The sequence below is a fragment of the Heterodontus francisci genome, chromosome 5 (assembly GCF_036365525.1).
Source record: "Heterodontus francisci isolate sHetFra1 chromosome 5, sHetFra1.hap1, whole genome shotgun sequence".
Taxonomy (NCBI): Eukaryota; Metazoa; Chordata; class Chondrichthyes; order Heterodontiformes; family Heterodontidae; genus Heterodontus; species Heterodontus francisci.
In genome coordinates this window covers 107,685,012-107,712,902 of record NC_090375.1, presented here as the reverse complement: position 1 = coordinate 107,712,902, position 27,891 = coordinate 107,685,012, and the positions used below count along the sequence as shown (strand labels likewise).

The 27,891-nt window shown below is 45.6% G+C and overlaps 1 protein-coding gene across 7 annotated transcripts in view; it reads left to right on the top strand.

Moving 5' to 3' along the window:
* Window positions 1-27,891, top strand: part of tox (thymocyte selection-associated high mobility group box) — a 323,812-nt gene that overhangs the window by 154,672 nt on the left and 141,249 nt on the right. For 5 of the 7 annotated variants that reach the window (XM_068031890.1, XM_068031889.1, XM_068031891.1 and 2 more), the window contains exon 3: window positions 4,473-4,523. The exons of the other annotated variants lie outside the window; for them this stretch is intronic. In XM_068031890.1, coding sequence (XP_067887991.1) covers window positions 4,473-4,523 — 51 coding nt within the window. The remainder of the gene's footprint in view (window positions 1-4,472; window positions 4,524-27,891) is intronic. 7 annotated transcript variants of the gene reach the window in all.

The following is a 27,891-nucleotide window of genomic DNA, read 5'->3' as shown; positions in this document are numbered from 1 at the left end:
TGTTTCCAAAACAAAGGGCATTTCTACATGGATAGGCCAGTAGCCTGGTTCACAACTACCAACAACACACCCCACCCCGCACCACAACACCCACCAAAGCCAGGGACACTCTGCTTCTGACCTCATTGCAGCCTTGGTCCAAACATGGACAAAAGAGGTGAGATGAGAGTGACTGCCTTGACATCTGAGTATGGCATCAGCAGCCCTAGCAAAACTGGAGTCAATGGGAATCAGGGGGAAAACTCTCCACTGGTTGGAGTCATACCTAGCACAAAGGAAGATGGTTGTTGTTGGAGATCAATCATCTTAGTTCCAGGACATCACTGTGCAGGAGTTCCTCAGGGTAGTGTCCTAGGCCTTACCAGCTTCAGCTGCTTGATCAATGCCCTTCCCTCCATCATATGTTCAGAAGTGGGATGTTCGCTGATAATTGCACAATGTTCAGCACCATTTGCGACTTCTCAGATACTGAAGCAGCCCGTGTCAATATGCAGCAAGACCTGTACAACATCCAGGCTTGGGCTAATAAGTGGCAAGTTACATCCACGCCACACAAGTGCCAGGTAATGACCATCTCAAACAAGAGAGAATCTGACCATCTCTGCTTAATGTTCAATAGCATTAACATCGCTGAATCCCCACTGTCAACATCCAGGGGGGTTACCATTGACCAGAAACTGAACTGAACCAGCCACAAAATTACTGTGGCTATAAGAGCAGGTCAGAGGCTGGAAATTCTGTGGCGAGTAACTCACCCCCTGACTCCCCAACGCTTGTCCGCCATCTACGAGGCACAAGTCAGGACTGTGATGGAACGCTCAGGAAGCTCAACACCATCCAGGACAAAGCAGCCTGCTTGATCGATGCCCCATCCACCACCTTAAACATTCACATCCACCACCACCAACGCACAGTGGCAGCAGTGTGTACCATACACAAAATGCATTGCAGCAACACACCAAGGCTCCTTCGACAGCATCTTCCAAACCCGTGAATTCTGCCACCTAGAAGGACAAGGGCAGCAGATGCATGGGAACACCACAACCTGCAAGTTCACCTTCAAGCCACACACCATCCTGACTTAGAACTATAGTGCCTTTCCTTCACTGTCGCTGGGTCAAAAGCCTGGAAATCCCTTCCTTACATCATGTGGGTGTACCTACCCCACATGGACTGCAGCAGTTCAAGAAGGCAGTTCACCACCACCTTCTCAAGGGCAATTAGGGATGGGCAATAACTGCTTGGACTCAATCCAGATTCGCAAAGAAAGCACACATATAGACCTATCCTGTGTGGATGGAAAATTGGGCTGTGTTTTATTTGAATGCTTTCTGATATTTAAATGAAGTAATGACTCCTTTTTTACTTCTTAGGGCAGTCTAAAAGATCGGCTAGAAAATTGCAGTTGGCATTCACATGGGCTGAATTTTGTGCCCATGACGGGGCTCCCAGCGCCGGGCCAAAAAGGCGGTGGGACTCCCACCTTGGCCAACTGGAGGTCCCCCTGGTACACGACTATGGCGCCGGGCGCATTAATCTCCTACCCTTTATAGCCGGAGATCCCGCTACCAAGAGCTGATAGCCAATCAGAGGGCCAGCAGCTTGGCATTATCAGCAATGCCACCAGGAGCGGTGGCCACTGCCGGTATTGCAAGAGGCCTTGGACCCAGGCCCACTGCTGGAGCCCAGACCCAAGGTAAGTGAAGCAGGGTCACCAGGGCCAGACCTGCAGGCCCTGGCGAGGGTGGGGAGGAGGGTGGGCATTTAGTGCAGGGAGAGGGTGGTTTAGGGAGGTGCTGGTTTTCTCAGGATGGAGTTATCCTTGGGCCAGATTGCCCATGGAGCATGCCTCCACCCTAAGCCTGCAGGTAGGTCGCCTAGTTTTACTTGCTAACCGCATCATGCTGGTTAATTCCCAGCGGCGCAGGAAGATGCCCTTAAATCGGCATCTGGGCGGGAAGGCCTCTTTAGCCTATCCCGGATCCGACAAAATTGTGTTGTGACGGTGAGGCGACAAGCCCTCTGCATCCCCCCCCCCTCCCCCAGTGCCTCCCGTCACAATTCTAGGGTCCCCTCACCTCCGAACCTGTCTCGGGGGGCCATTAAATTCAGCCGACAGGGTACAGATTCAGTAATATGGATCTGAGTCAGTTTCACCAACCCTACTGCCCAGTGCCTGTCCCTCTCCAACATCACTGGCCTAAGTGATCAGGAAATTCATCCCCATATTCTCGATAATTCTTGGGTTGAAAATATTTTATTATGTTTTCTGTTTTTTTAAAGCAAACGTGAAGATAAACTATCACTGTTTTTGAGATATTTTTATAATCGACCAATGAGGCAGTTTTAAGTGAATTCCCTGAGTTGTGTGAAACAAATTACTAGCACCTTATCTCAGTCTGCAGAGAACCAGCCAATTAAATCTGTTTGACCTAATGATCTTTCACCTTATAAACAACAGTGCTGACAGGTTTTGATTAATCAAGTTAGTTTGATGCAGACTAATATCTCAACAAGCCTGTGCTAGTTACTGAAACAAGTCCACAATTTAGCAAAGTGATTACTGTGCACTGTCCCAGAGGTCTTCATTACGGGAAGCAAAACTGTTCCGGTTACCTTGAATATTCTGGTGAAAAGTAAACTGTTTTCTGTGGGAATTTAAATGTGACTGACAAGCTGGCAGTAAGTTGCACTTCAGTGATTAATCCTACCCCCCCAAAAAAATCAGTTTATATTACACTTAAATTTATAATAATTTCTATTTTGCCAATTTAACCTTTTATAATCCTAAAAAACTTATTTTAATTGCAGGATTATTATTTAGTTTCTGTAAGTGGAGAGGGTGTGGTCTAAAGATTGTTTTTGTGCAATTATATTTTATAATATGGTGTGGAAATGTCACTATCAGTAATGATGGTTACAGTTATGACTACAAATTGATCTTATTACTGATTAATATTTCAGAACAAGATTTTTACAGTAACAGATTACAAATTATACACCATTTCAAAGAATTGCTGTTATGTCATTATATGTTAAGGCATTTTTACAATGCTCCAGTGTAGAACAAGCATTGGGAACTGTACTCTATTTTCAAGATCCAACTACAGACTAATGAGGCAGCTGTCATGTTAAATGTTGTGTATCATTTAAATCACAGTGTCTTGAGGACTCTAGTGTTGTGTAACCTGTTTGTCTCATATTTTATAAGGCTGTCTTTCGAAACAAAAGTGGAATAAATTTCAGGAAACAGTTTTTTTCTTACTAAATGTATATATTTAAGTAAATGGTTCAAAATGGTTTAGACCAATTGATAAAAAAACTTTATATCTCAGTTTAATTTAAAGGTTATAATATTTATCTATATCTGCATACTCACACCAATATGTGTATATACATTTTAACCAAGATTTTTGGCCATCTGCCCTAATACCACCTTACTTGACTCAGTGTCCAATTTTGCTTCATGATGCTCCTGTGAAGCGTCTTGGGACGTTTTATTATGTCAAAGGCACTATATAAATATATGTTGTTGTTGTTATTTGATATCAAATCATAAATTTGTGTTTAATATGCAGCAGGATTTTCTATTTTTTCTCTCTCAGGTGTGGGAATCTTACAGAAGGGATCTGTCCGATATGATCTGAAACAGATTATTCACAAGATTCACAAACCTGGCCTAGTCAAATATATGACAAAGCTAATTTTTTTTTAAAAACCATCTGTTTGCAAGATTCGATATCTCATCTAATCCCTAATATTGACATTCATATATACCATTCAACTTTTTTCATTGCGCATCTGACCACAGTAGCAGAATTTTTCGATATGTTCAATTTTACTACCTTTTTTTAGTTGGATGCCTTTAGGAGCATTTTTCTCCTAATTTTGCTAATCACTGTAATTTCTTAATAGATGAATGATAAATATTAGACTTTGGCAGAGCAACTGAGTGTTAGTGCTTCAAAGATTAAAATGGCAATAAAAGTATCAGGTAAAAGTCCCTACAGACATTTATTTGATGTAATGCAACCTATTGCCCAAACGGAGTGCAGACTGCAAGCTGAGTGTGGAGATTTGAGTTTGGTGAGTGGGGATTTTAAGTGTTGTTATCTTTATAAAAGTCTAGTCTGCAGTTAGCATTTAACTGGGATTTACTCTCTAGATAAAGTAGAGTTAAGAAAGTAAAGTAGGGTTAAGAAAGTAAAGTAAGTTTCTTACAGTCATGGGTAGGGATTAACAGGCTTGACCGCAGAGTAGCTGATTAGGTAAGTAGCTGACCGGTCAAATCTGGTTGCTGCAGATTCAGCTTCAATAGGTATAAATGTAGAGGTCTGGGTGCAGCCTGCAAACTGAGTGCCGACTGCAAGCTGAGTGGGGAGATTCGGGTTTGGTGAGTGGCGAGTTCGGTGAAGTGGGGAGGAGGTGCTCCATTTTTGTACTTTTTTTCATACTTTTTTTTAATCCTCTAGTATTTGGTTCCCGCTTCGGTGCAGTGGAAGGAGCTGGTTGATGAGTACCTGGTAAGCTATTCTACTTACAATAAATAGTCTGTGAAGTTAAGGTATGGCAGGGCAGCTCTGCCGAGTGGAATGCATATCCTGTGGTATGTGGGAAGTCATGGACTCACCACGTGTCCTTAATGAGCACATCTGCAGGAAGTGTTACTGGCTGCAGAAGCTTGAGCTCTGGGTTTCGGAATTCGAGCGGCAGCTGGAGTCTCTGTTGTGCATTAGCGAGGCGGAGTACTACGTGGATAGCATGTTTAGGGAAGTTGTCATACTGCAAGTTAGAAGTATGCAGGCAGATGAGGAATGGGTGACTGACAGGCCGTCTAAGAGAAACAGACAAGTAGTGCAGGAATCCCCTGAGACGATCTCAGTCGCTAATCGGTTTTCCATTTTGGATACTGGTCAGGGTGATGGTTCCTCAGAGGAGAGCAGTCACAGCCAATTTTGTGGCACCACAGGTGGCTCAGCTGCATAGGAGGGGAGGAAGAGGAGTGGAAAAGCAGTAGTGATAGGAGATTCATTAGTTAGGGGAACAGACAGGCATTTCTGCGGTGGTAAACGTGACTCCAGGATGGTGTGTTTCCTCCCTGGTGCCAGGGTCAAGGATGTCGTGGAGCGGATGCAAGACATTCTTCTGGGGGAGGGTGAACAGCCAGAGGTTGTGGTCCACATCGGTACCAATGACATAAATAATAAGGGGGATGAAGTCTTGAAAGCAGATTTTAGGGAGCTAGGAAGGAGATTAAAAAGCAGGACCTCAAAAGCAGTAATCTCAGGATTACTCCCAGTCCCATGTGCAAGTGAGCATAAGAATAGGAGAATTGAGCAATTGAACACATGGCTGGAGAACTGGCACTGAAGGGAGGGCATCAGATTTCTGAGACATTGGGACTGGTTCTGGGGTAGGTGGGACCTGCACAAGATGGACGTGTTGCATCTTAGCAGGACTGGGATGAATATCCTTGCAGGGAGATTTGCTAGTGTTGTTGGAGAGGGTTTAAACTAAATTGTCAGGGGGATGGGAACCTGAGAGGGAGCTCAGATTGGAGAGAAGCAAAACTGGTAACTTGTCTGGGGTATGGGAACCAGGAGCAAGTATTAGAGAAGAATACCAAGATGCACAGAATACTGGGGGAGATAGATAGCACAAGAGTAGGGAATAGTACGTTATTAGGTGGGGTCAGAGTAAGGGAGAAAGTAATAAAGTCTGGACCAGGGTTAATGTGCATGTATGTGAATGCATGGAATGTGGTTAATAAGACTGGTGAGGTACAGGCACAGATTGCCAAGTGGAAATATGCTGTTGTGACAATAACAGAGATCCTGGATGAAAGAAGGGCAGGACCAGGTGTTAAATATTCCTGGATACAAGGTGTTCAGGAAAGATAGAAAAGGGAAAAAAGGGGGAGGGGTGGCAGTATTGATTAAGGAGAGCATTGCAGTGCTGGAGGAAAAGGATGTCCCAGAAGGGTCGAGGCCAGAATCAATTTGGCTAGAGCTAAGGAACAAAAAAAGTGCAGTTACATTGCTTGGTGTTGTCTCGAGGCCACCAGACAGTGGGAAGGACCTGGAGGAACAAATCTACAAGGAAATTACAGAAATGTGCAAAAATTATAGGGTAGTTATAATGGGGGACTTAAATTATCCAAACATAGACTGGGATAATAGTAGTGTAAAGGGCATTGAGGGGTAAGAGTTCCTAGAGTGTGTTCAGTAAAATTTTCTACAACAGTATTTTGCTAGTCCAACGAGAAAGGAGGCACTGCTAGACCTTGCTCTTGGGAATGAGGTGGGCCAAGTGGATCAAGTATCAGTCGGAGAGCCTTTAGGGGATAGTGATCATTATATCATAAGGTTTAGGGTGACTATGGAAAGGACAAAGAGCAATCCAGCATATGAATAATTAACTGGGGGAAGGCTAACTTCAATGGGGTAAGAATGGACCTGGGACGAATAAATTGGAGTCAAAAGCTGGCAGGAAAACTGTTAGATGAACAATGGACTACCTTCAAAGAAGCGATAGTTCGGGTACAGTTGAGGTATGTTCCCTCGAAGGGGAAAAGTAAGGCAAACAAATTGAGGGCTCCCTGGATGACAAAAGAGGTAGTGATTAAGATAAAGAAGAAAAAGTGTGCTTATGACAGATGCCAGGTAGAAAATACCATTGAGAACCAGGCTGAATAGAGAAGATCCAGAGGGGAAGTGAAAAAGCAAATAAGAGAAGCAAAGAGAAAGCATGAAAAGAGACTGGAAGCTAGCATTAAAGGAAATCCCAAAGTTTTCTATAGGCATATAAATAGTAAAAGGGTGGTAAAAGGAGGAGTGGGGCTGATTAGGGACTAGAAAGGGGATTTACACATGGAGGCAGAGGGCATAGCTGAGGTAACAAATGAATACTTTGCATCTGTTTTTACCAAGGAAGAAGATGCTACCCATGCAATGTTGAAAGAGGAGGTAAGTCAGACACTAAAGGTGTTTAAAAAGTATTAGATAGGCTGTCTGTACTTAAAGTGGATAAAACGCCAGGGCCAGAAGAGATGCATCCAAGGATACTGAGGGAAGTGAGGGTGGAAATCACAGAGGCACCGGCCATAATTTTTTAGTCTTCCTTAGACTTGGGGGTGGTGCCAGAGGACTGGAGAATTGCAAACATTACACCCTTGTTCAAAAAGGGTGTAAAGATAAGCTCATCAACTACAGGCCAGTCAGTTTAACTTCGGTGGTGGGAAAATTTTTAGAAAAAATAATTTGGGACAAAATCAATTGTCACATGGACAAATATGAGTTAATTAAGGAAAGCCAGCATGGATTTCTTAAGGGAAAATCACACTTAACTAACTTGCTGGAGCTTTTTGAGGAGGTAACAGAGACGGTTGATGAGAGCAATGCTGTTGATGTGGTGTACATGGAGTTTCAAAAGGTGTTTGATACAGTGCCACACAACAGACCTATGAGCAAATTTGTAGCTCATGGAATAAAGGGGACAGCAGCAACATGGATATGAAATTGGCTGAGTGACAGGTAACAAAGAATAGTGGTTGGTTAATGGATGTTTTTCGAGCTGGAGGAAGGTTTGTAGTTGAGTTCCCCAGGGATCAGTATTGGGACCCTTGCTTTTCCTGATATATATTAATGACATAGATCTTGGTGTACAGAGCACAGTTTTAAAGTTTGCAGATGATACAAAACTTGAAAGCATTGTGAACTGTGATGAGGATAGTGTCGAACTTCAAAAGGACATAGGAAAGTTGGTGGAATGGGCAGACAGGTGGCAGATGAAGTTCAATGCAGAGAAATGTGAAGTGATTCATTTTGGTAGGAAGAACATGGAAAGACAATATAAAATAAAGGGTACAATTCTAAAGGGGATGCAGGAGAAGAGCGACTTTTGTGTATATGTGCATAAGTCACTGAAGGTGGCAGGACAGGTTGAGAGAACGGTTAATAAAACATACAGTATCCTGGGCTTTATTAATAGGGGCATAGAGTACAACAGCAAGGAAATTATGTTGAACTTCTATAAGACACTAGTTCAGCCTCAGCTGGAGTATTGCATCCAATTCTGGGCGCCTCACTTGAGGAAAGACATGAGGACTTTGGAGAGAGTACAGAAAAGATTCATGAGAATGATTCCAGGGATGAGGAATTTCAGTTATGAAGATAGATTGGAGAAGTTAGGGCTGTTTTCCTTGCAGAAGAGAAGGCCGAGAGGTGATTTGATAGAGGTATTCAGAATCATGAGGGGTCTGGACAGAGTAGATAGAGAGAAACTGTTCCCACTTGTGAAAGGATCAAGAACGAGAGGGCACAGATTTAAATTATTTGGTAAGAGAAGCAAAAGTGACATGAAGAAAAACTTTTTCATGCAGCGAGTGGTTAAGGTCTAGAATGCGCTGCCTGAGAACGTGGTGGAGGCAGGTTCAAATGAAGCATTCAAAAGGGAATTGGATAGTTATATGAACAGGAAGAATGTGCAGGGTTATGAAGAGAAAGCAGGGGAATGGAACTGAGGGAGTTGCTCTTTCAGAGAGTCGGTGCGGACACATTGGGCCGAATGGCCTCCTTCTGAGCTGTAATGATTCTGTGATTCTATTTTTAACACAGAGCAAAAATAGGGTGGGCATTGGGCAGGGTGAGCATGAGGCCCAGACAATTTAAACTCCAGGGCTTCATTTGAATAAGATTGTCAAGCTGATCATGTAGGCTGCCCTCAATCTATTTGAAACATGAATGCACCTCATAAAGGGAAGTTGCATTCCATGGTGTCAGATTTCTTGGAAATAGTGTGGACAAAGTTCTGTAGGCAATAATCAGTCACAGGGCCACCCTAGGTTTTCTAATGGCTTGCTGGAGACCCTGGTGGAGAAGGTCAGGCCAAGGAGGAAGGTACTGTTCCCAAGCAGTTGCGAGAGCATAACCAGGTCAAATATCCAGCAAGCCTGGACAGAAGTGACTCAGAGGGCCAGTGGCAGCAGCATCACACCCAGAAGCTGGATTCAATATAGACTGAGATTTAAAACAGCAGCATGGATGAATACAGCTCTTCATCTGTCCATCTCTTTCAACAATCCCTTACAACATTCCTTTCACTCCTCCCCCAAGTTGGTTGGCACGTGAAGCTGCCAAATGATGCTCTGCATTGTTTTTGGCATCGGCGCCTGTTGCCAAGCTGCTGTAGTCACTGGTCGTAGTGGTGGTGCACACCAGTCCACAGGCTGTGTCATCATTCCCTCTTTCGCTAGCTCGTGGCTTCCAAGTGCGATAGTCAACATTTAGGACCTTCATGTCACACTTGCAAGTATCACTGATTCGGAGCTTTGGGCACCCCACTGATCATCTGGCCCCGGCTATCTCACCATACCGAAGGTCTTTGGGTATGTGACCATCTTCCAGACTGCCCCAGCACCAGGCACAGATTACAACTGAGCCCTCATAGGCTCACACACCTCTCAAGGGTTCCAACATGAGTAACAAGACCTTACTTTCACCTTGGTCTTCCTCGGATAAAGGATAAAGGGCAACCGGTGGATGTACTGTACTTAGATTTCCAGAAGGCATTTGATAAGGTGCCACATCAAAGGTTATTGCAGAAAATAAAAGCTCATGGTTTAGGGGGTAATATATTGGCATGGATAGAAGATTGGCTAGCTGACAGGAAACAGAGAGTAGGCATAAATGGGTCATTTTTTGATTGGCAAGATGTAACAAGTGATGTGCCACAGGGATCAGTGCTGGTGCCTCAACTTTTTACAATTTATATAAGTGACTTGGATGAAGGGACCGACGGCATGGTTGCTAAATTTGCTGATAACACAAAGAGAGGTATGAAAGTAAGTTGTGAAGAGGACGTAAGGAGGCTACAAAGGGATATAGATAGGTTGTGAATGGGCAAAGATCTGGCAAATGGAGTATAATGTGGGAAAATGTGAAATTGTCCATTTTGGCAGGAAAAATAAAAAAGAAGCATATTATCTAAATGGTGAGAGATTGCAGAGCTCTGAGATGCAGAAGGATCTGGGTGTCTTTGAATTGCAAATGGTTAGTGTGCAGGTATAGCAAGTAATTAGGAAAACTAATAGAATGTTATTGTTTATTGCGAGGGGAATTGAATACCAAGAGTAGGGAGGTTATGCTTCAGTTATACAGGGCATTGGTGAGACCACATCTGAAGTATTGTGTACACCATTGGTCTCCTTATTTAAGGAAGGATGTAAATGTGTTGGAAACAATTCAAAGAAGGTTTATTATTGATACAGCACTGAAACAGGTCATTCGGCCCACCAACTCCACACTGACCAAGAACCACCCATTTACACTAACACTACAGTAATCCCATATTCCCCACCACCTACCGACACAAGGAGCAATTTACAATAGCCAATTTACCTATCACCTGCAAGTCTTTGGCGGTGGGAGGAAACCAGAGCACCCGGCGAAAACCCACGCGGTCACAGGGAGAACTTGCAAACTCTGCACAGGCAGTACCCAGAATCGAACCCAGGTCCCTGGAGCTGTGAGACTGTGGTGCTAACCACTGCGCCACTGTGCCGCCCTACTAGACTAGTTTACTAGACTAATACCTAGAACGGGCATGTTGTCTTGTGAGGAAAGGTTAGATAAGGCTTGTATCCACTGGAATTTAGAAGAGTAAGAGGCAACTTGATTGAAAGATATAAGATCCTGAGGGGTCTTGACAGAGTGGCTGTGGAAAGGATGTTTCCTCTTGTGGGAGAATCTCGAACTAGGGGTCACTGTTTAAAAATAAGGGGTCGCCCATTTAAGACAGAGATGAGGAGAAATCTTTTTTCTCAGAGGAACGTGAGTCTTTGGAACTCTCTTCCTCAAAAGGCAGTGGAAGCAGAGTCTTTGAATATTTTTAAGGCAGAGGTAGATTCTTGATAAGCAAGGGGGTGAACGGTTATCGGGAGTAGGCTGGAATGTGGAGTTGAGGTTACAATCAGATCAGCCACGATCACGGCTGAATGGCCTACTTCTAATTCGTATGTCTAATGAGTTGTGCTGCTGCAATGCCTCCTCCAAATGCAGGCCTCTTTGTATGACAGAATTGTGCAGGATGCAGGAGACTCTTTGTGAGGCATGTTGTTGGGACCCCCCAGATCTGTCAAAACACCTAAACCTCTGTTTAAAGAGCCCTGTGGTATGCTCAAATATGATCCTGGTATTTCAGCTTTGACTATGGTTGTGTTGCTGAGGCTTGGTGGGATTGGGAAGGGATATCATGAGCCATATATGTAGAAATTTCCCATGTCCCCAAGCAGATAACTGTTCTGTTCCTGGAAATTTTGAATATTCAGATGGTTGAGTGTCACAGCATAAATGGGCCAGCTCCTTGGCAATTGTGTATTATCTTGTTTCTGTGATCGATGACTAACTGGACATTAATGGAGTGTTCGCCCTTCCTATTCATAAATTCTGCTGACTGGTGTTCTGGTGCACGGATGGCAATCTGAGTCAGAAAATATTAGCTAATTACTTAAAGAGGAATATAAAAGAGCACAATGAGAAAGCAGGAAAAATTGAATTGGCTAAGAGGAAAGCAGGAAATGAGATTGAGGAAAAAACAGGCAAATGGGACTGAAGAAAAACAGCCTCCACAAGTGGTCTGAAATCAATGTGGAAAAGAAGGGCCTAATTACACCTCCACTGTTAAAATTTGTATGCGTCTATAAACTTCCCTTCGACAATTTTTAAAAAAATTCATTCATGGGCATCGCTGACTATGACAGCATTTATTGCGCATCCCTGTTTGCCCTTGAGGAGGTGGTGGTGAGCCACCTTCTTGAACCGCTGCAGTCCATGTGGGGTAGGTACACCCACAGTGCTGTTAGGAAGAGAGTTCCAGGATTTTGACCCAGCGACAGTGAAGGAACGGGGATGTAATTCTGTTAGGATGGTGTGTGGCTTGAAGGGGAACTTGCAGGTGGTGGTATTCCCGTGCAACTGCTGCCCTTGTCCTTCTAGGTGGTAGAGGTTGCGGGTTTAGATGGTGTGTTGCTACAGTGCATCTTGTAGATGGTACACACTTTTTTTTTCATTCATGGGATGTGGGCGTCAATGGCTATGCCAGCATTTTTTGCCCATCCCTAATTGCCCTTTAGAAGGTGGTGGTGAGCTGCCTTCTTGAACCACTGTAGTCCATGTGAAGTAGGTACGCCCACAGAGCTGTTAAGAAGGGAGTTTCAGGATTTTGACCCTGCAACAGTGAAGGAATGGCGATATAGTTCCAAGTCAGGATGGTGCGTGACTTGGATGGGAACTTGCAGGTGGTGGTGTTCCCATGCATCTGCTGCTCTTGTCCTTCGAGGTAGTAGAGGTCACGGGTTTGGAAGGTGCTGTCAAAGGAGCCTTGGTGCATTGCTGCAGTGCTTCTTATAGATGGTACACACTGCTGCCACTGGGCGTCGGTGGTGGAGGGAGTGAATGTTTGTAGATGGGGTGCCAATCAAGCGGGCTGCTTTGTTCTGGATGGTGTCGAGCTTCTTGAGTGTTGTTGGAGCTGCACCCATGCAGGCAAGTGGAGAGTATTCCATCACACTCCTGACTTGTGCCTTGTAGATGGTGGACAGGCTTTGGGGAGTCAGGAAGTGAGTTACACGCCGCAGGATTCCTAGCCTCTGACCTGATCCTGTAGCCACGGTATTTATATGGCTACTCCAGTTCAGTTTCTGGTCAATGGTAGCCCCTAGGATGTTGATAGTGGGGGATTCAGCGATGGTAATGCCATTGAATGTCAAGGGGAGATGGTTAGATTCTCTCTTGTTGGAGATGGTCATTGCCTGGCACTTGTGTGGCGCAAATGTTACTTGCCACTTATCAGCCCAAGCCTGGATATTATCCAGGTCTTGCTGCATTTCTACATGGACTGCTTCAGTATCTGAGGAGTCACGAATGGTGCTGAACATTGTGCAATCATCAGTGAACAGCCCCACTTCTGACCTAATGATTGAAGGAAGGTCATTGATGACGCAGCTGAAGATGGTTGGGCTTGGGCACTACCCTGAGGAACTCCTGCAGTGATGTCCTGCAGCTCAGATGATTGACCTCCAACAACCACTGCCATCTTCCTTTGCGCTAGGTATGACTCCAACCAGCAGAGAGTTTTCCCCCTGATTCCCATTGACTCCAGTTTTGCTAGGGCTCCTTGATGCCATACTTGGTCAAATGCTGCCTTGATGTCAAGGGCGGTCACTCGCACCTCACCTCTTGAGTTCAACTTTTTTGTCCATGTTTGAACCAAGGCTGTAATGAGGTCAGGAGCTGAGTGGCCCTGGCGGAACCCAAACTGAGCATTACTGAGCAGGTTATTGCGAAGCAAGTGCTGCTTGATAGTACTGTTGGTGACACCTTCCATCACTTTATTGATGATTGAGAGTCGACTGATGGGGCAGTAATTATCTGGGTTGGACTTGTCCTGCTTTTTGTGTACAGGACATACCTGGGCAATTTTCAACATTGCCGGGTAGATGCCAGTGTTGTAGCTATACTGGAACGGCTTGGCTAGGGGTGCGGCAAGTTCTGGAGCACAGGTCTTCAGTACTATTGCCGGAATATTGTCAGGACCCATAGACTTTGCAGTATCCAGTGCCTTCAGTCATTTCTTGATATCATGTGGAGTGAATCGAATTGGCTGAAGGCTGGCATCTGACTTCAGGAGGGGGCCGAGATGGATCATCAACTTGGCACTTCTGGCTGAAGATTGTTGCAAATGCTTCAGCCTTATCTTTCGCACTGATGTGCTGGGCTTCCCCATCATGCTCCTGGCATGCCCTCCTGCACTCTTCATTGAACCAGGGTTGGTCTCCTGGCTTGATGGTAATGGTAGACTGGGAGATATGCCGGACCATGAGGTTACAGATTGTGGTTGAGTACAATTCTGCTGCTGCTGATGGCCCACAGTGCCTCATGGATGCCCAGTTTTGCATTGCTACATCTGTTCGAAATCTATCCCATTTAGCACAGTGATAGTGCCACACAACACGATGGACGGTATCCTCAATGTGAAGGCGGGACTTCATCTCCACAAGGACTGTGTGGTGGTCCCTCCTACCAATAGAGTCTTGGACAGAAGCATCTGCGGCAGGCAGATTGGTGAGGACAGGGTCAAGTATGTTTTTCCCTCGTGTTGGTTCCCCCACCACCTGCCGCAGACCCAGTCTAGCAGCTATGTCCTTGAGGACTCGGCCAGCTCGGTCAGTAGTGGTGCCACCGAGCCACTCTTGGTGATGGACATTGAAGTCCGCCACCCAGAATACATTTTGTGCCCTTGCCACCCTCAGTGCTTCCTCCAAGTGGTGTTCAACATGGAGGAGTACTGACTCATCAGCTGAGGGAGGGCGGTAGGTGGTAATCAGTAGGAGGTTACCTTGCCCATGTTTGACCTTCATTGGGTCCGGAGTCGATGTTGAGGACTCCCAGGGCAACTCCCTCCCTACTGTATACCACTGTCCCTCCACCTCTGCTGGGTCTGTCCTGCCGGTGGGACAGGACATACCCAGGGATAGTGATGGCAGTGTCTGGGACAGTGGCTGTAAGGTATGATTCCGTGAGTATGACTGTGTCAGGCTGTTGCTTGACTAGTCTGTGGGACAGCTCTCCCAACTTTGGCACAAGCCCCCAGATGTTAGTAAGGAGGACTTTGCAGGGTCGACAAGGTTGCGTTTGCCATTGTCGTTTCCGGTGCCTAGGTCGATGCCGGGTGGTCCGTCCGGTTTCATTCCTTTTTATTGACTTCGTAGCGGTTAGGTACAACTGAGTGGCTTGCTAGGCCATTTCAGAGGATATGTAAGAGTTAACCACATTGCTGTTGGTCTGGAGTCACATGTAGGTCAGACCAGGTAAGGACAGCAGATTTCCTTCCCTAAAGGACATTAGTGAACCAGATGGGTTTTTACAACAATCGACAATGGTTTCATGGCCAACATTAGACTGTCTTTTAATTCCAGATTTATTAATTAAAATCAAATTCCACCTTCTGCTGTGGTGGGATTCGAACCCATGTCCCCAGAGAAATACCCTGGGTCTCTGGGTTACTAGGCGGTGGAATGATTAAAATCAGGGATGCTCAAGAGGTCAGAATTAGATGAATGTAGATATCTCGAAACGTTGTGGGGCATAGAGATTACAGAAATAGGGAGGGGCGAGGGAGTTGAAAACAAAGATGAAAAGTTTAAAAATAAGATGTTGCTTGACCAGGAGCCAATGTAGGTCAGAGAGCACAGGGGTGATAGGGGAATGGGACTTGGTGCAAGTTAGGACACAAGCAGTACAGTTTTGGATGACCTCAAGTTTACGCAGGGTAGAATGTGGGAAACCAGCCAGGAAAGTGTTGGAATAGTCAAGTCTAGAGGTAACAAAGGCATGACTGAAGATTTCAGCAGTAGATGAGCTGAGACAGGGGTGAAGTCGGGTGATGTTATGGAGGTGGAAACCATCCTGACTTGGAAATATATTGCTGTTCCTTCATCATCACTGGGTCAAAATCCTGGAACTCCCTTCGTAACAGCACTGTGGGTGTACTTACAACACAGAGACTACAGCAGTTCAAGAAGGCAGCTCATCACCACCATCTCAAGGGCAGTTAGGGATGGGCAATAAATGCCAGCCTTGCTAGGCCACATTCCATGACCAAATTAAAAAAAGGATGGCAATTAAAGGGAGGTGAGGACTGCTGCAAGGACTAGGTGTTTTTCAAACACTGTTTGTGGGTCAGGAGGAACAGGAATGCTTCCCCCCACACCCTGAGCAAACTTATTAACATGCTCAGCAATCAGACCTGCCCGCCTGATGCCCTACACGGACCTGATCTCCTCCTGCCCCATGTCCTCCACTGGAGCACAACAATCTTCTCCCTTCCTCCCCGATCTCTCCAGCGTCCCCATTCAATGTCCCCCAGAGTCTCAATCAACCCCAGTGACCCACCCTCCACCCCCCCACCCCCACACCAATCTCTGATCTCTCCTTCCCTCTTCTCCACTCCTCTCAGTCTGGCTGGCTGCAGCCATGAAATGGAGACTAAAAATTCAGCAGGACCTGAGGGACTGCAAAATTGCCACCCTACTCCCTCGCCTCAACATTAATATCGGGGCCATACTGCCATATTCAAAATAACTCCTTTTTACCAGAAACTCGGAGGCCGTCAGCAATGCTATGCAGAAAATCTATCCCCTCCTCCCCATCCACCCCACCCCCACTATAGAACTCCTTCATGGAGGGCAGGGAGATCGACAAAATACTTAATTGGCCTTGAGTCTGGACGAGTCGCTAAGTTGGGAGTTCTGCCACACTGAGGATTTCTGCAATATGTTTGTTTATCATCTACAAAACACACAAATCTTCTCTAGCACGTTTCAAGTATTGCTTTTCGCAAGATGATTAGATCACTATGTCCCTGTCATGCAGTCCTATCCTCTTCTGAAACTATGGTATCTTTTCTGCAGTTTTACATATGGATGTCCTTGTAATCTATTGACAACCACGCAAGCAAATGTTGTCCAGCCCCACTAAGAGCCTTATTTTCCTTCTCCCATTGAAATTTCCATGCTGCTCTGTCCATTGAAATCAAATGTGATTAATTCTTTAATTGTTGCCTGCTCAATGCAAGACTCCACTGGTGGAATGGAATCTCACAAAATATACCCCAGAATGTTCATAAAATGCTCTTGCTAAAATCTACAAGAAGCCCATCACCTGAAAAGTGATGCGCAGGAAATATGTGGTGTAATACTTTAAGGCAAAATTGCAAAATGCCAAAATAGTGATAGTGTTAGCATTTAAGGTTGCAACACTTTTAAGTTCATAATCTTCACCACATAGTTGAGACCAGGTACTTCTCTCACTTTCTCTCACATTCAGTCGCATTTATGTACACTTTTTCTCTTTCATAATCTCAAGAACCTCTCTCTTTCTGCTTATCTGTCCATTTGGAGACAGAGACTGAGAGATGCAATGAGTCAATTAGAAGAAACCCACTAAAATCACACAGATATTTGTTCTGCACCATCGAAGGTTACCATCCCACCAAACTTTCTAGCTACATTTTATTTTTAACTACATGTTATAACTTTTCTTTTTGTCTTTAAGCGGGGTTCCTACTGCTGTTTCCTTTACGAATTTATGCAATTTTCATTGTTTTGAAGGATGTTCTTGCTATAGAGGGAGTGCAGCGAAGGTTTACCAGACTGATTCCTGGAATGGCGGGACTGACGTATGAGGAGAGATTGAGTCGGTTAGGATTATATTCGCTGAAGTTCAGAAGAGTGAGGGGGGATCTCATAGAAACCTATAAGATTCTAACAGGACTTGACAGGGTAGATGCAGGAAGGATGTTCCCGATGGTGGGGGAGTCCAGAACCAGGGGTCATAGTCTAAGGATACAGGGCAAACCATTCAGGACTGAGATGAGGAGAAATTTCTTCACCCAGAGAGTGGTGAGCCTGTGGAATTCGCTACCACAGAAAGCAGTTGAGGCCAAAACATTGAATGTTTTCAAAAAGGAGTTAGATATAGCTCTTGGGTCTAAAGGGATCAAAGGGTATGGGGTGAAAGCCAGAACAGGCTACTGAGTTGGATGATCAGCCATGATCATAATGAATGGTGGAGCAGGCTCGAAGGGCCAAATGGCCTACTCCTGCTCCTATTTCCAAGTATGTTTCTATGTAAGTGCTGTAACCTACAGGGCTACGGACTAAGTGCTGGAAAGTGGGCTTAGATTAGAATGCTTTTTTTCAACTGGCACAGACATGATGCACCAAATGGGCTCCTTCCGTGCTGTACACGTTCTATATTTCTATATTTTAATAAAAATTATAATGTACAATCATAATATGCAAGAAAAACTTAACCATGCAAACAATACTTAATAGAACTTTTGACTTCCCATTCCCTTCAGATTGTAGCACAACATACTCAAATCTTGGTAGTTTGAAATGGATGAAGTCAAGCCCCAAATACTTCATTACTACACAGTTCCTTTATTACCAACTACAATTTATATGGCATGTCTGCATAATATGCTCCACAGTTGGCATCCATAACTATTCTTTCAACCAGTTATTAAATCTAAATATAGAAGTTTATTTTCAAGAATGATGACATTATGAATAATAATTTAGTGTTCAAAGAAATAGCTACCTTTAGTAAACAATTCTGGAGCAAACATTATACCACTGATTTCAAAACATGAGACTATTGAGCATTTCCCAAAAAAGATGGAGATACATCTGTCCTCTCACCTACGTCCTCAAAAAAGAGATTTTAATTTTATGAATATTATATTCAAACTAGCAGTTTGCAAAGATTTGTGGTCAAGTTAGTATCTTTATTGTAATAGTGCTTCTTGAAGACACTCATTGCAATATTACACACACTCTTTCAGTGTGCTGAAGCTCTATGGCACACTTCTCATACAGGTGGAGATGGCAAATGTGGCAAACTAAACAGGTGTGCAATAAAAGCAAAATACTGCAGATGCTGGAAATCTGAAATAAAATAGAAAGTGCTGGAGATACTCAGCAGGTCTGGCAGCATCTGTGGAGAGAGAAACAGAATTAACGTTTCAGGTCTGTGACCTTTCATCAGAACAAATGATGAAAGGTTACAGACCTGAAATGTTAATTTTGTTTCTCTCTCCACAGATGCTGCCAGACCTGCTGAGTATATCCAGCATTTTGTTTTTAAAACAGATGTGCAGTCTTTCAGGCTAAAGCCTGGAGATTCTTCAGGGATCAGCTGATATGTGTAAATATGTTAGTCCTGGTCTCCTAAGAGCCATTTCCAATGTTCTCCATCTCACTGTCCCTGAGCAGACACCATGGACTGCTGTTTACTATTAAGTTCCTGGACCTCCTTCAAAGCCTTGGCCAAAGTATTCCAAATGTAGCCTCAACAAATAAACTGTTTTTGTTTATAAACTTATGGCACTTTGCCTGCCAGGTTAACTTAGGCACATTTCTGAATTTCCAATATTTGTTTTCCACGATGAAGCTCTGGTATGGAAGCACAAATTTATAAAATTACCTCTGTAGCTGCATTGCTTGTCTGATGCATTTCAATACTTGATTAGCTGTGGTAAGTTTTTGATGTGTATATTATAATTTAAGATGGCAGTTTTCTGACTTGTTACTTTCATATTGAATGATCAAGACGTTTGCCTGTCCGCTACTCATAGTTGTAGAATTTAGCTTTATTCTTCTTTGGTGCAAATTTACTTTCTGAACACTAAGATCCATTTTTTGTTTACCTAATTTGGAGCCAATTAATATGAAATGATTTATTCACAAAGCTTGTACAAATAACAGTAAGGAGAGATGGCCCCAAATAAAGAATGATTCATCACTTCCAATAAATTAAGCGAAGCCACCTGGAAACCCAAAAGCTATACAGAAGTCTGTGTCTATTTGCACCGCGTGGTAAAAGGAGCAGACTTTTTTTGGAAGAACAAGACATACCCAACACTTCACTTAGAATATGTATTTTGATCCTATCTGCTGTAGAATAATTCGAGGGCAGGATTTTGAGCCCCTGCCAGGGCCCAGAATGGAGGCAGCGGGAGCTAAAATCAGCCCCACCTACTAGCGTGCTGGTTCCCCAACCCCATTCCGACTCCGGGAGGTTGCCAAACTTGCTTGTTAGGAGCCTATTGAAGTCAATTTTCCAGTTGGCCTCGAGGTCCCCGAATGCGGCAGGGACCAGTTTAGATGCCGGGAGGCGGCCTCCCAGCGGCAAACGTTGGGGGTGGGGGGTGCGGGTGGTGGGTGGCCACCACGCAAGGCTGGCCAAGAGGCCCTCCCGCCTGCTTGGGTGTAGGAGTAGCTACAGGCCACCCTGTAAAGGGGCTCCCCCCAACAGTGCAGCCTGGCTGTAAGATCCAATTTTAAGTTTAAACAAATTGGAGACAGGGCACCTCCATTTGACACGCCCACTCCTTTACTTACCTTTTATTGTAGCCTGTTGCTCCTTCAAGCTGGAAGGCTTCTGATTAGTCCTCCAGTTTCGAGATCCCACTCGCCATCCTTATTTGGCTGGCAAGCCTATCTCCAGGACAATTAAGGGGGCGCCCATGTGAAAAACAGAGCCAATGATTGTTCGACCACCCGCTACCCCCCGCCCCCACTCCACCAGCGAGGGCAGGTGCAGGACCAGGAAACGATTCCGACCTCTGTTTTTCACCACTGGATAGAAAATTCTACCAAAGGGCTCGGCAACATGTAATTTGATACAGTCATTGTCACGCAGGCTAAAGGAGTTCAAAAAGGCACAGTACTGACACTGCCAAGTTCAGAGAATGCACAGCATTGACACAACTGAGTTCAGACAACACAATCGGGAGAGTAAAAGTTTCCAATTCAGACTCTGTAGTCCCTACTATGGCTGTGATTAAATTATTTAAAGCAAGGTAACCAAATGATCCACCAACAAAATGGTCATGTCACTCACTTCGTCACTGGTTCAAGTGCAATAGCTGGCATTTATGTCAGCTGGCCACAGGTACAATCAATTCAGTTCAATCAATGATCAACCAGTATGTTTTGTGGCTCAGCTCAGAAGAAAAATGACTGATATGAGCTAACTTGCCTGGATGGGTGCAGCTCCAACAACACTCAAGAAGCCTGACACCATCCAGGACAAAGCAGCCTGCTTGAATGGCACCCCATCCACCACCTTAAACATTCACTCTCTCTACCACCGACGCACGATGGCACAAGACGGAGGCAGTGGCTAAGTGGTATTATCGCTGGACTAGTAACCCAGAGACCCAGGGTATTGATCTGGAGATAAAAGCAAAATACTGCGGATGCTGGAAATCTGAAACAAAAACAAGAAATGCTGGATTCACTCAGCAGGTCTGGCAGCATCTGTGGAAAGAGAAGCAAAGTTAACGTTTCGGGTCAGTGACCCTTCTTCCGAAGAAGGGTCACTGACCCGAAACGTTAACTCTGCTTCTCTTTCCACAGATGCTGCCAGACCTGCTGAGTGAATCCAGCATTTCTTGTTTTTGTTATTGATCTGGAGACATGGGTTCGAATCCCACCACAGCAGAAGGTGGAATTTGAATTTAATTAATAAATCTGGAATTAAAAGCTCATCTAATGATGGCCATTGAGAAAAAACATACTTGACCTCGTCCTCACCAATCTGCCTGCCGCAGATGCTTCTGTCCATGACTGTATTGGTAGGAGTGACCACCGCACAGTCCTTGTGGAGACGAAGTCCAGCCTTCACATTGAGGATACCATCCATCGTGTTGTGTGGCACTATCACAGTGCTAAATGGGATAGATTTCGAACAGACGTAGCAATGCAAAACTGGGCATCCATGAGGTGCTGTGGGCCATCAGCAGCAGCAGAATTGTACTCAACCACAATCTGTAACCTCATGGCCCGGCATATCTCCCAGTCTACCATTACCATCAAGCCAGGAGACCAACCCTGGTTCAATGAAAAGTGCAGGAGGGCATGCCAGGAGCAGCACCAGGCATACCTCAAAATGAGGTGTCAACCTGGTGAAGCTACAACACATGACTACTTGCATGTCAAACTGCGTAAGCAGCATGCGATAGACAGAGCTAAGCGATCCCATAACCAACGGATCAGATCTAAGCTCTGCAGTCCTGCCACATCCAGCCATGAATGGTGGTGGACAATTAAACAACTAACTGGAGGAGGTGGCTCCACAAATATCCCTATCCTCAATGATGGGGGAGCCCAGCACATCAGTGCGAAAGATAAGGCTGAAGCATTTGCAACAATCTTCAGCCAGAAGTGCCGAGTTGATGATTCATCTCGGCCTCCTCCTGAAGTCCCCAGCATCACAGATGGCAGACTTCAGCCAATTCGATTCACTCCGCGTGATATCAAGAAACGACTGAAGGCACTGGATACTGCAAAAGCTATGGGCCCTGACAATATTCCGGCAATCGTACTGAAGATCTGTGCTCCAGAACTTGCCGCACCCCCAGCCAAGCTGTTCCAGTACAGCTACAACACTGGCATCTACCCTGCAATGTAGAAAATTGCCCAGGTATATTCTGTACACAAAAAGTCCAAACCGGCCAATTACCGCCCCATCAGTCTACTCTCAATCATCAGTAAAGTGATGGAAGGTGTCATCAACAGTGCCATCAAGCGGCACTTGCTTAGCAATAACCAGCTCAGTGGCGCTCAGTTTGGGTTCCGCCAGGGCCACCAGCTCCTGACCTCATTACAGCCTTGGTTCAACCATGAACAAAAGAGCTGAACTCAAGAAGTGAGGTGCGAGAGACTGCCCTTGACATCAAGGCAGCATTTGACCGAGTATGGCATCAAGGAGCCCTAGCAAAACTGAGGTCAATGGGAATCAGGGGGAAAACCCTCCGCTGGCTGGAGTCATACCTAGCGCAAAGGAAGATGGTTGTGGTTGTTGGAGGTCAATCATCTGAGCTCCAGGACATCACTGCAGGAGTTCCTCAGGGTAGTGTCCTGGGCCCAACCATCTTCAACTGCTTCATCAATGACCTACCTTCAATCATAAGGTCAGAGGTGGGGATGTTCGCTGATGATTGCACAATGTTCAGCACCATTTGTGACTCCTCAGTTAATGAAGCAGTCCGAAGAAATGCAGCAAGACCTGGACAATATCCAGGATTGGGCTGATAAGTGGCATGTAACATTCGCACCACATAAGTGCCAGGCAATGACCATCTCCAACAAGAGAGAATCCAACCATCTCCCCTTGACATTCAACAGCATTACCATCGCTGAATCCCCCACTATCAACATCCTAGGGGCTACCATTGACCAGAAACTGAACTGGAGTAGCCATATAAATACCATGGCTACAAGAGCAGGTCAGAGGCTAGGAATCCTGTGGCGAGTAACTCCCCTCCTGACTCCCCAAAGCCTGTCCACCATCTACAAGGCACAAGTCAGGAGTGTGATGGAATACTCTCCACTTGCCTGGATGGGTGCAGCTCCAACAACACTCAAGAAGCTCGATACCATCCAGAACAAAGCAGCCCACTTGATTGGCACCCCATCTACAAACATTCACGCCCTCCACCACCGACGCACAGTGGCAGCAGTGTGTACCATCTACAAGATGCACTGCAGCAATGGACCAAGGCTCCTTCGACAGCACCTTCCAAACTCGCGACCTCTACCAACTAGAAGGACAAGGGCAGCAAATGCTTGGGAACAACACCACCTGCAAGTTCCCGTCCAAGTCATACACCATCCTGACTTGGAACTATATCGCCGTTCCTTCACTGTTGCTGGGTCAAAATCCTGGAACTCCCTTCCTAACAGCACTGTGGGTATACCTACCCCAAATGGACTGCAGCGGTTCAAGAAGGCAGCTCGCCACCACCTTCTCAAGGGCAATTAGGGATGGGCAATAAATGCTGGCCTGGCCAGTGACGCCCACATCCCTGAATGAATGATAAAAAAATACCATTGGTGGCGACGCCTTCAGTTGCCTTGGCCCGAAGCTCTGGAATACCCTCCCTTCACCTCTCAGCCTCTCTACCTCACTTTTCTGCTTTAATATACTCCTTTAAACATACGTCTTTGACCAAGCTTTTGGTTATCTGACCTAATATCTCCTTATGTTGCTTGGTATTATATTTTGTTATAAGTTGTTCTGTGTGACTTGGAGGGGAACTTGCAGGTTGTGGTGGTGCTCCCACGTGTCTGCTACCCTTGTTCTTTTAGGTGGCAGAGGTTGCGGGTTTGGAAGGTGCTATCAAAGAAGCCTTGGTGAAGTGCTGCAGATGTTACACACTGTGTTAAAAGATATCCTGTTCAACTGTCATCAAAAACTGCCTAGTAAATTTGCCCTCCCTTGCTGCTGGCCAGGCTAAACTTTACAATGAGTAACCTCGGCCGGGATTTTATGCCCCCACCTGCCGGGAGCGGGCTGGGAAGTGGGGGGGTGGCGGGTGTAAAATTTAGTGGGAGGCAGGGGTGCCGTTCCTGTTGTCTACCTGCCCCCGCTACTATCTTAACAACAGCAGAGGAGGTGACAAACAGCCTGTCCGCCCCAGACCAATTGAGGCTCTTAACTGGCCAATTAATTGCCACTTAAAATCTGCCTCCTGCTGCCGCTGGTATCTTACCAGCAGCAAACGGGCAATTCAGCACATCAGGAGGCTGCCCTGTAATACTTGGCAGCCTCTTTGCAGGCTGAGGGGGGCGGGGCTGGGGAAAACTGATTGGGAAAACTGTGCCCCACCAAGTGGCCTCTTCAGCAGCATGGACTGCCCTCGCTAAAACTACCCACCCCCCCCCCCCCCCCCCGGCCCTGGACTCCGAACCACAACCCCCTCGCCGGAGCCCAGATAATTGCCCCTGCTGAGGCTCGAATCCCGCTTACTGTCCTGAAGGGCAACATCCATCATCTTCTTCTGGCTGGGTGCAGTCCCAGCAGTGACCACAGCTCTTGGAGTCTGGACATCCTGACTCAGAGGGGCGGAATCTCAAGCCAATGCCCATTAAGGGCCTGGGCCATGAAAATTGCTGTGTGGCTTCCAGGCCCAGCAGAGGCGGGCTCACCCTCCTGCTTTTTAGCCGGTGGGCGGAGCTACCGCCTCAATTGAAAATTCCAGCCCATATCCTGTTTGACCCTTAGCTGGTTTCAAACCCCTCAACCCATTAATTAAAAAGACTACATATTTCTATGTTTGCAACCTCGCTTACTGCTGAAACTCTCAAGCATGGTCCTTTCCACTTTCCATTGCGCTAAAGCTCCGATTCTCACCAATTTCCCCCAGTGCTTTGAATGCAAAACCCTTGTCTTCATTTATAAACCCCTCCATGACCTCATCTCACTCTCAGGACTGGATTTTGTTCCCAGCTCGATGTCGGGTTTCGTGGCAGGGGGTGGGGGGCTGGGGAATGGGGTGCGGGCAGAGAATCGGAGCGGCAGCAGCTGCCATGGAGCCCGATGCCGGGATTGCCGGGCCTGATCTTCCCAGCGGCGGCGAAGCTCTGTGGTGGCACCTCCGTCGCTCTGCGAAAGGACCATACATCAAATATTCAAAATACCTCCCTGCATAAATTTAAATATAATTCACTGCGATCTTACCTTCAGGTCCCAATCTTGAGCTCGTCATGCCGCACTCACACGCCTTCATCTTCCTGTCCATGGGAAGCTGACCCCACCAAGGTGGGGAAGGAGGTCAACTCTGCATGGTTTGTATGGGGAAGGGGGAAGGGGTCAAGTATACATGATTTGCATGGGGAAGGGGGAAGGTGTCAAGTGTACATGGTTTGTATGGGGAAGGGGGAAGGGGTCAGGTATACATGATTTGTATGGGGAAGGGGGAAGGGGTCAGGTATACATGATTTGTACGGGGAAGGGGGAAGGGGTCAGGTATACATGATTTGTATGGGGAAGGGGGAAGGGGTCGGGTATGCATGATTTGTATGGGGAAGGGGTCATGTATAATTGATTTGTATGGGGAAGGGGGAAGGAGTCATGCATACATGATTTGCATGGGGAAGGGGGAAGGGGTCAGGTATACATGATTTGTATGGGGAAGGGGGAAGGGGTCAGGTATACATGATTTGTATGGGGAAGGGGTCAAGTATACATGATTTGTATGGGGAAGGGGGAAGGAGTCATGCATACATGATTTGCATGGGGAAGGGGGAAGGGGTCAGGTATACATGATTTGTATGGGGAAGGGGTCAAGTATACATGATTTGTACGGGGAAGGGGGAAGGGTTCAGGTATACATGATTTGTATGGGGAAGGGGAAAGGGGTCAGGTATACATGATTTGTTTGGGGAAGGGGTCATGTATACATGATTTGCATGGGGAAGGGGGAAGGGGTCAGGTATACATGATTTGTATGGGGAAGGGGGAAGGGGTCAGGTATACATGATTTGTATGGGGAAGGGGGAAGGGGTCAGGTATACATGATTTGTATGGGGAAGGGGTCAGGTATACATGATTTGTATGGGGAAGGGGTCAAGTATACATGATTTGCATGGGGAAGGGGGAAGGGGTCAAGTATACATGACTTGTATGGGGAAGGGGTCAGGTATACATGATTTGTATTGGGAAGGGGTCAGTTCTGCATTTTGTTGAACTGTTTGCAGGGCTGGCAGCCTTTTAAAAATGGCGCAAGCACCTGCTTCTGCATTTGGTGACTCCGTGAACGATGTCACCAATGCAACCCCCGCCACGTGATTGTGGGGAGGCGGCCGCCATCAATACATGAATTGGCCGCCTGCCACGTAGTGGTGGCGGCTGCCATTTTCTGCACCTAGAAACAAAGTGCAACCCTTGCTCTGCAGACCCCTTTGCCTTACGCTGTAACATGTGGTCTTCACTCTTCTGACTGACATCCTTTGAATTCCTGAGCTTCATCTCCACCCCTGTTCCAATACTGATGACAAACCTTCAGCAGTTTTGAGCCCTACATTCTGAAATTCTCTTCCTAAATCCATCTGCTTTTCTACCTTGAAAGCCTCATCACAACCTAGCTGTTTGAAATTGCCTTTGGCTGCCTGTCAGATTGGAGATAGCTGTCTATTTCAACTGGGTTACGGACAAACATTCCATGGCAAATGGCAAGTCAGTTGGAGGTGGCATTGTAATATACCTATGTGTTGATATTCATCCATACATGTACAAATTCACAGAGATAATCAAATCTACTATTCTAACTTCTATGTTAAATGCTACATGTGGTGTGCACTTCCCTGTCTTTGCATCAATTATTTTTGTTACGAAACAGTGGAATGGCTGTGAAAAGTACAGTTCAAGATAAGCCAACTATTATCCAAGATGGAGACTACAACATTGACCATAGGGTATTTCCATGTTCAGGCATAAGCCATGAATGCCACAAGTGCAAGAGAATTAATTGTTTGCATCATACCTACAAATGAATTAGGAGCAGGAGTAGGCCACTTGGCCCCTCGAGCCTGCTCCACCATTCAACAAGATCATGGCTGATCTGATTGTAACCTCAACTCCACATTCCTGCCTACCCCCAATAACCTTCCACCCCCTTGCTTATCAAGAATCTATCTATCTCTGCCTTCAAAATATTTAAAAACTCTGCTTCCACCACCTTTTGAGGAAGAGAGTTCCAAAGACTCATGACCCTCTGAGAGAAAAAAATTTCTCCTCATCTCTGTCTTAAATGGTCGACCCCTTATTTTTAAACAGTGACCCCTACTTCTAGATTCTCCCACAAGAGGAAACATTCTTCCCACATCCACCCTGTCAAGACCCCTCAGAAACTTATATGTTTCAATCAAGTGGCCTCTTACTCTTCTCCTAGTCTGTCTAATCTTTCCTCATAAGACAACTTGCCCAGTCCAGGTATTAGTCTAGTAAACCTTCTCTGAACTGCTTCCAATGCATTTACATCCTTCCTTAAATAAGGAGACCAATACTGTACACAGTACTCCAGATGTGGTCTCACCAATGCCCTACATAACTGAAGCATAACCTTCCCATTTTTGTATTCAATTCTCCTCACAATAAATGATAACATTCTATTAGCTTTCAGAATTACTTGCTGTACCTGCATACTAACCTTTTGCGATTCATGCACTAGGACACCCAGATTCCTCTGCATCTGAGAGCCCTGCAATCTCTCACCCTTTAGATAATATGCTTCTGTTTTATTTTTCCTGCCAAAATGGACAATTTCACATTTTCCCACATTATACTCCATTTGCCAGATCTTTTCTCATTAACAAACTATTTATATCCTCATGTCCTCTTCACAACTTATTTTCCTACCTATCTCTGTGTCATCAGCAAGTTTAGCAACTATACCTTCAGTCCCTTCAATCAGGTCATTCATATAAATTGTAAAATGTTGAGGCGCCAGCACTGATCCCTGTGGCACACCACTCACTTCATC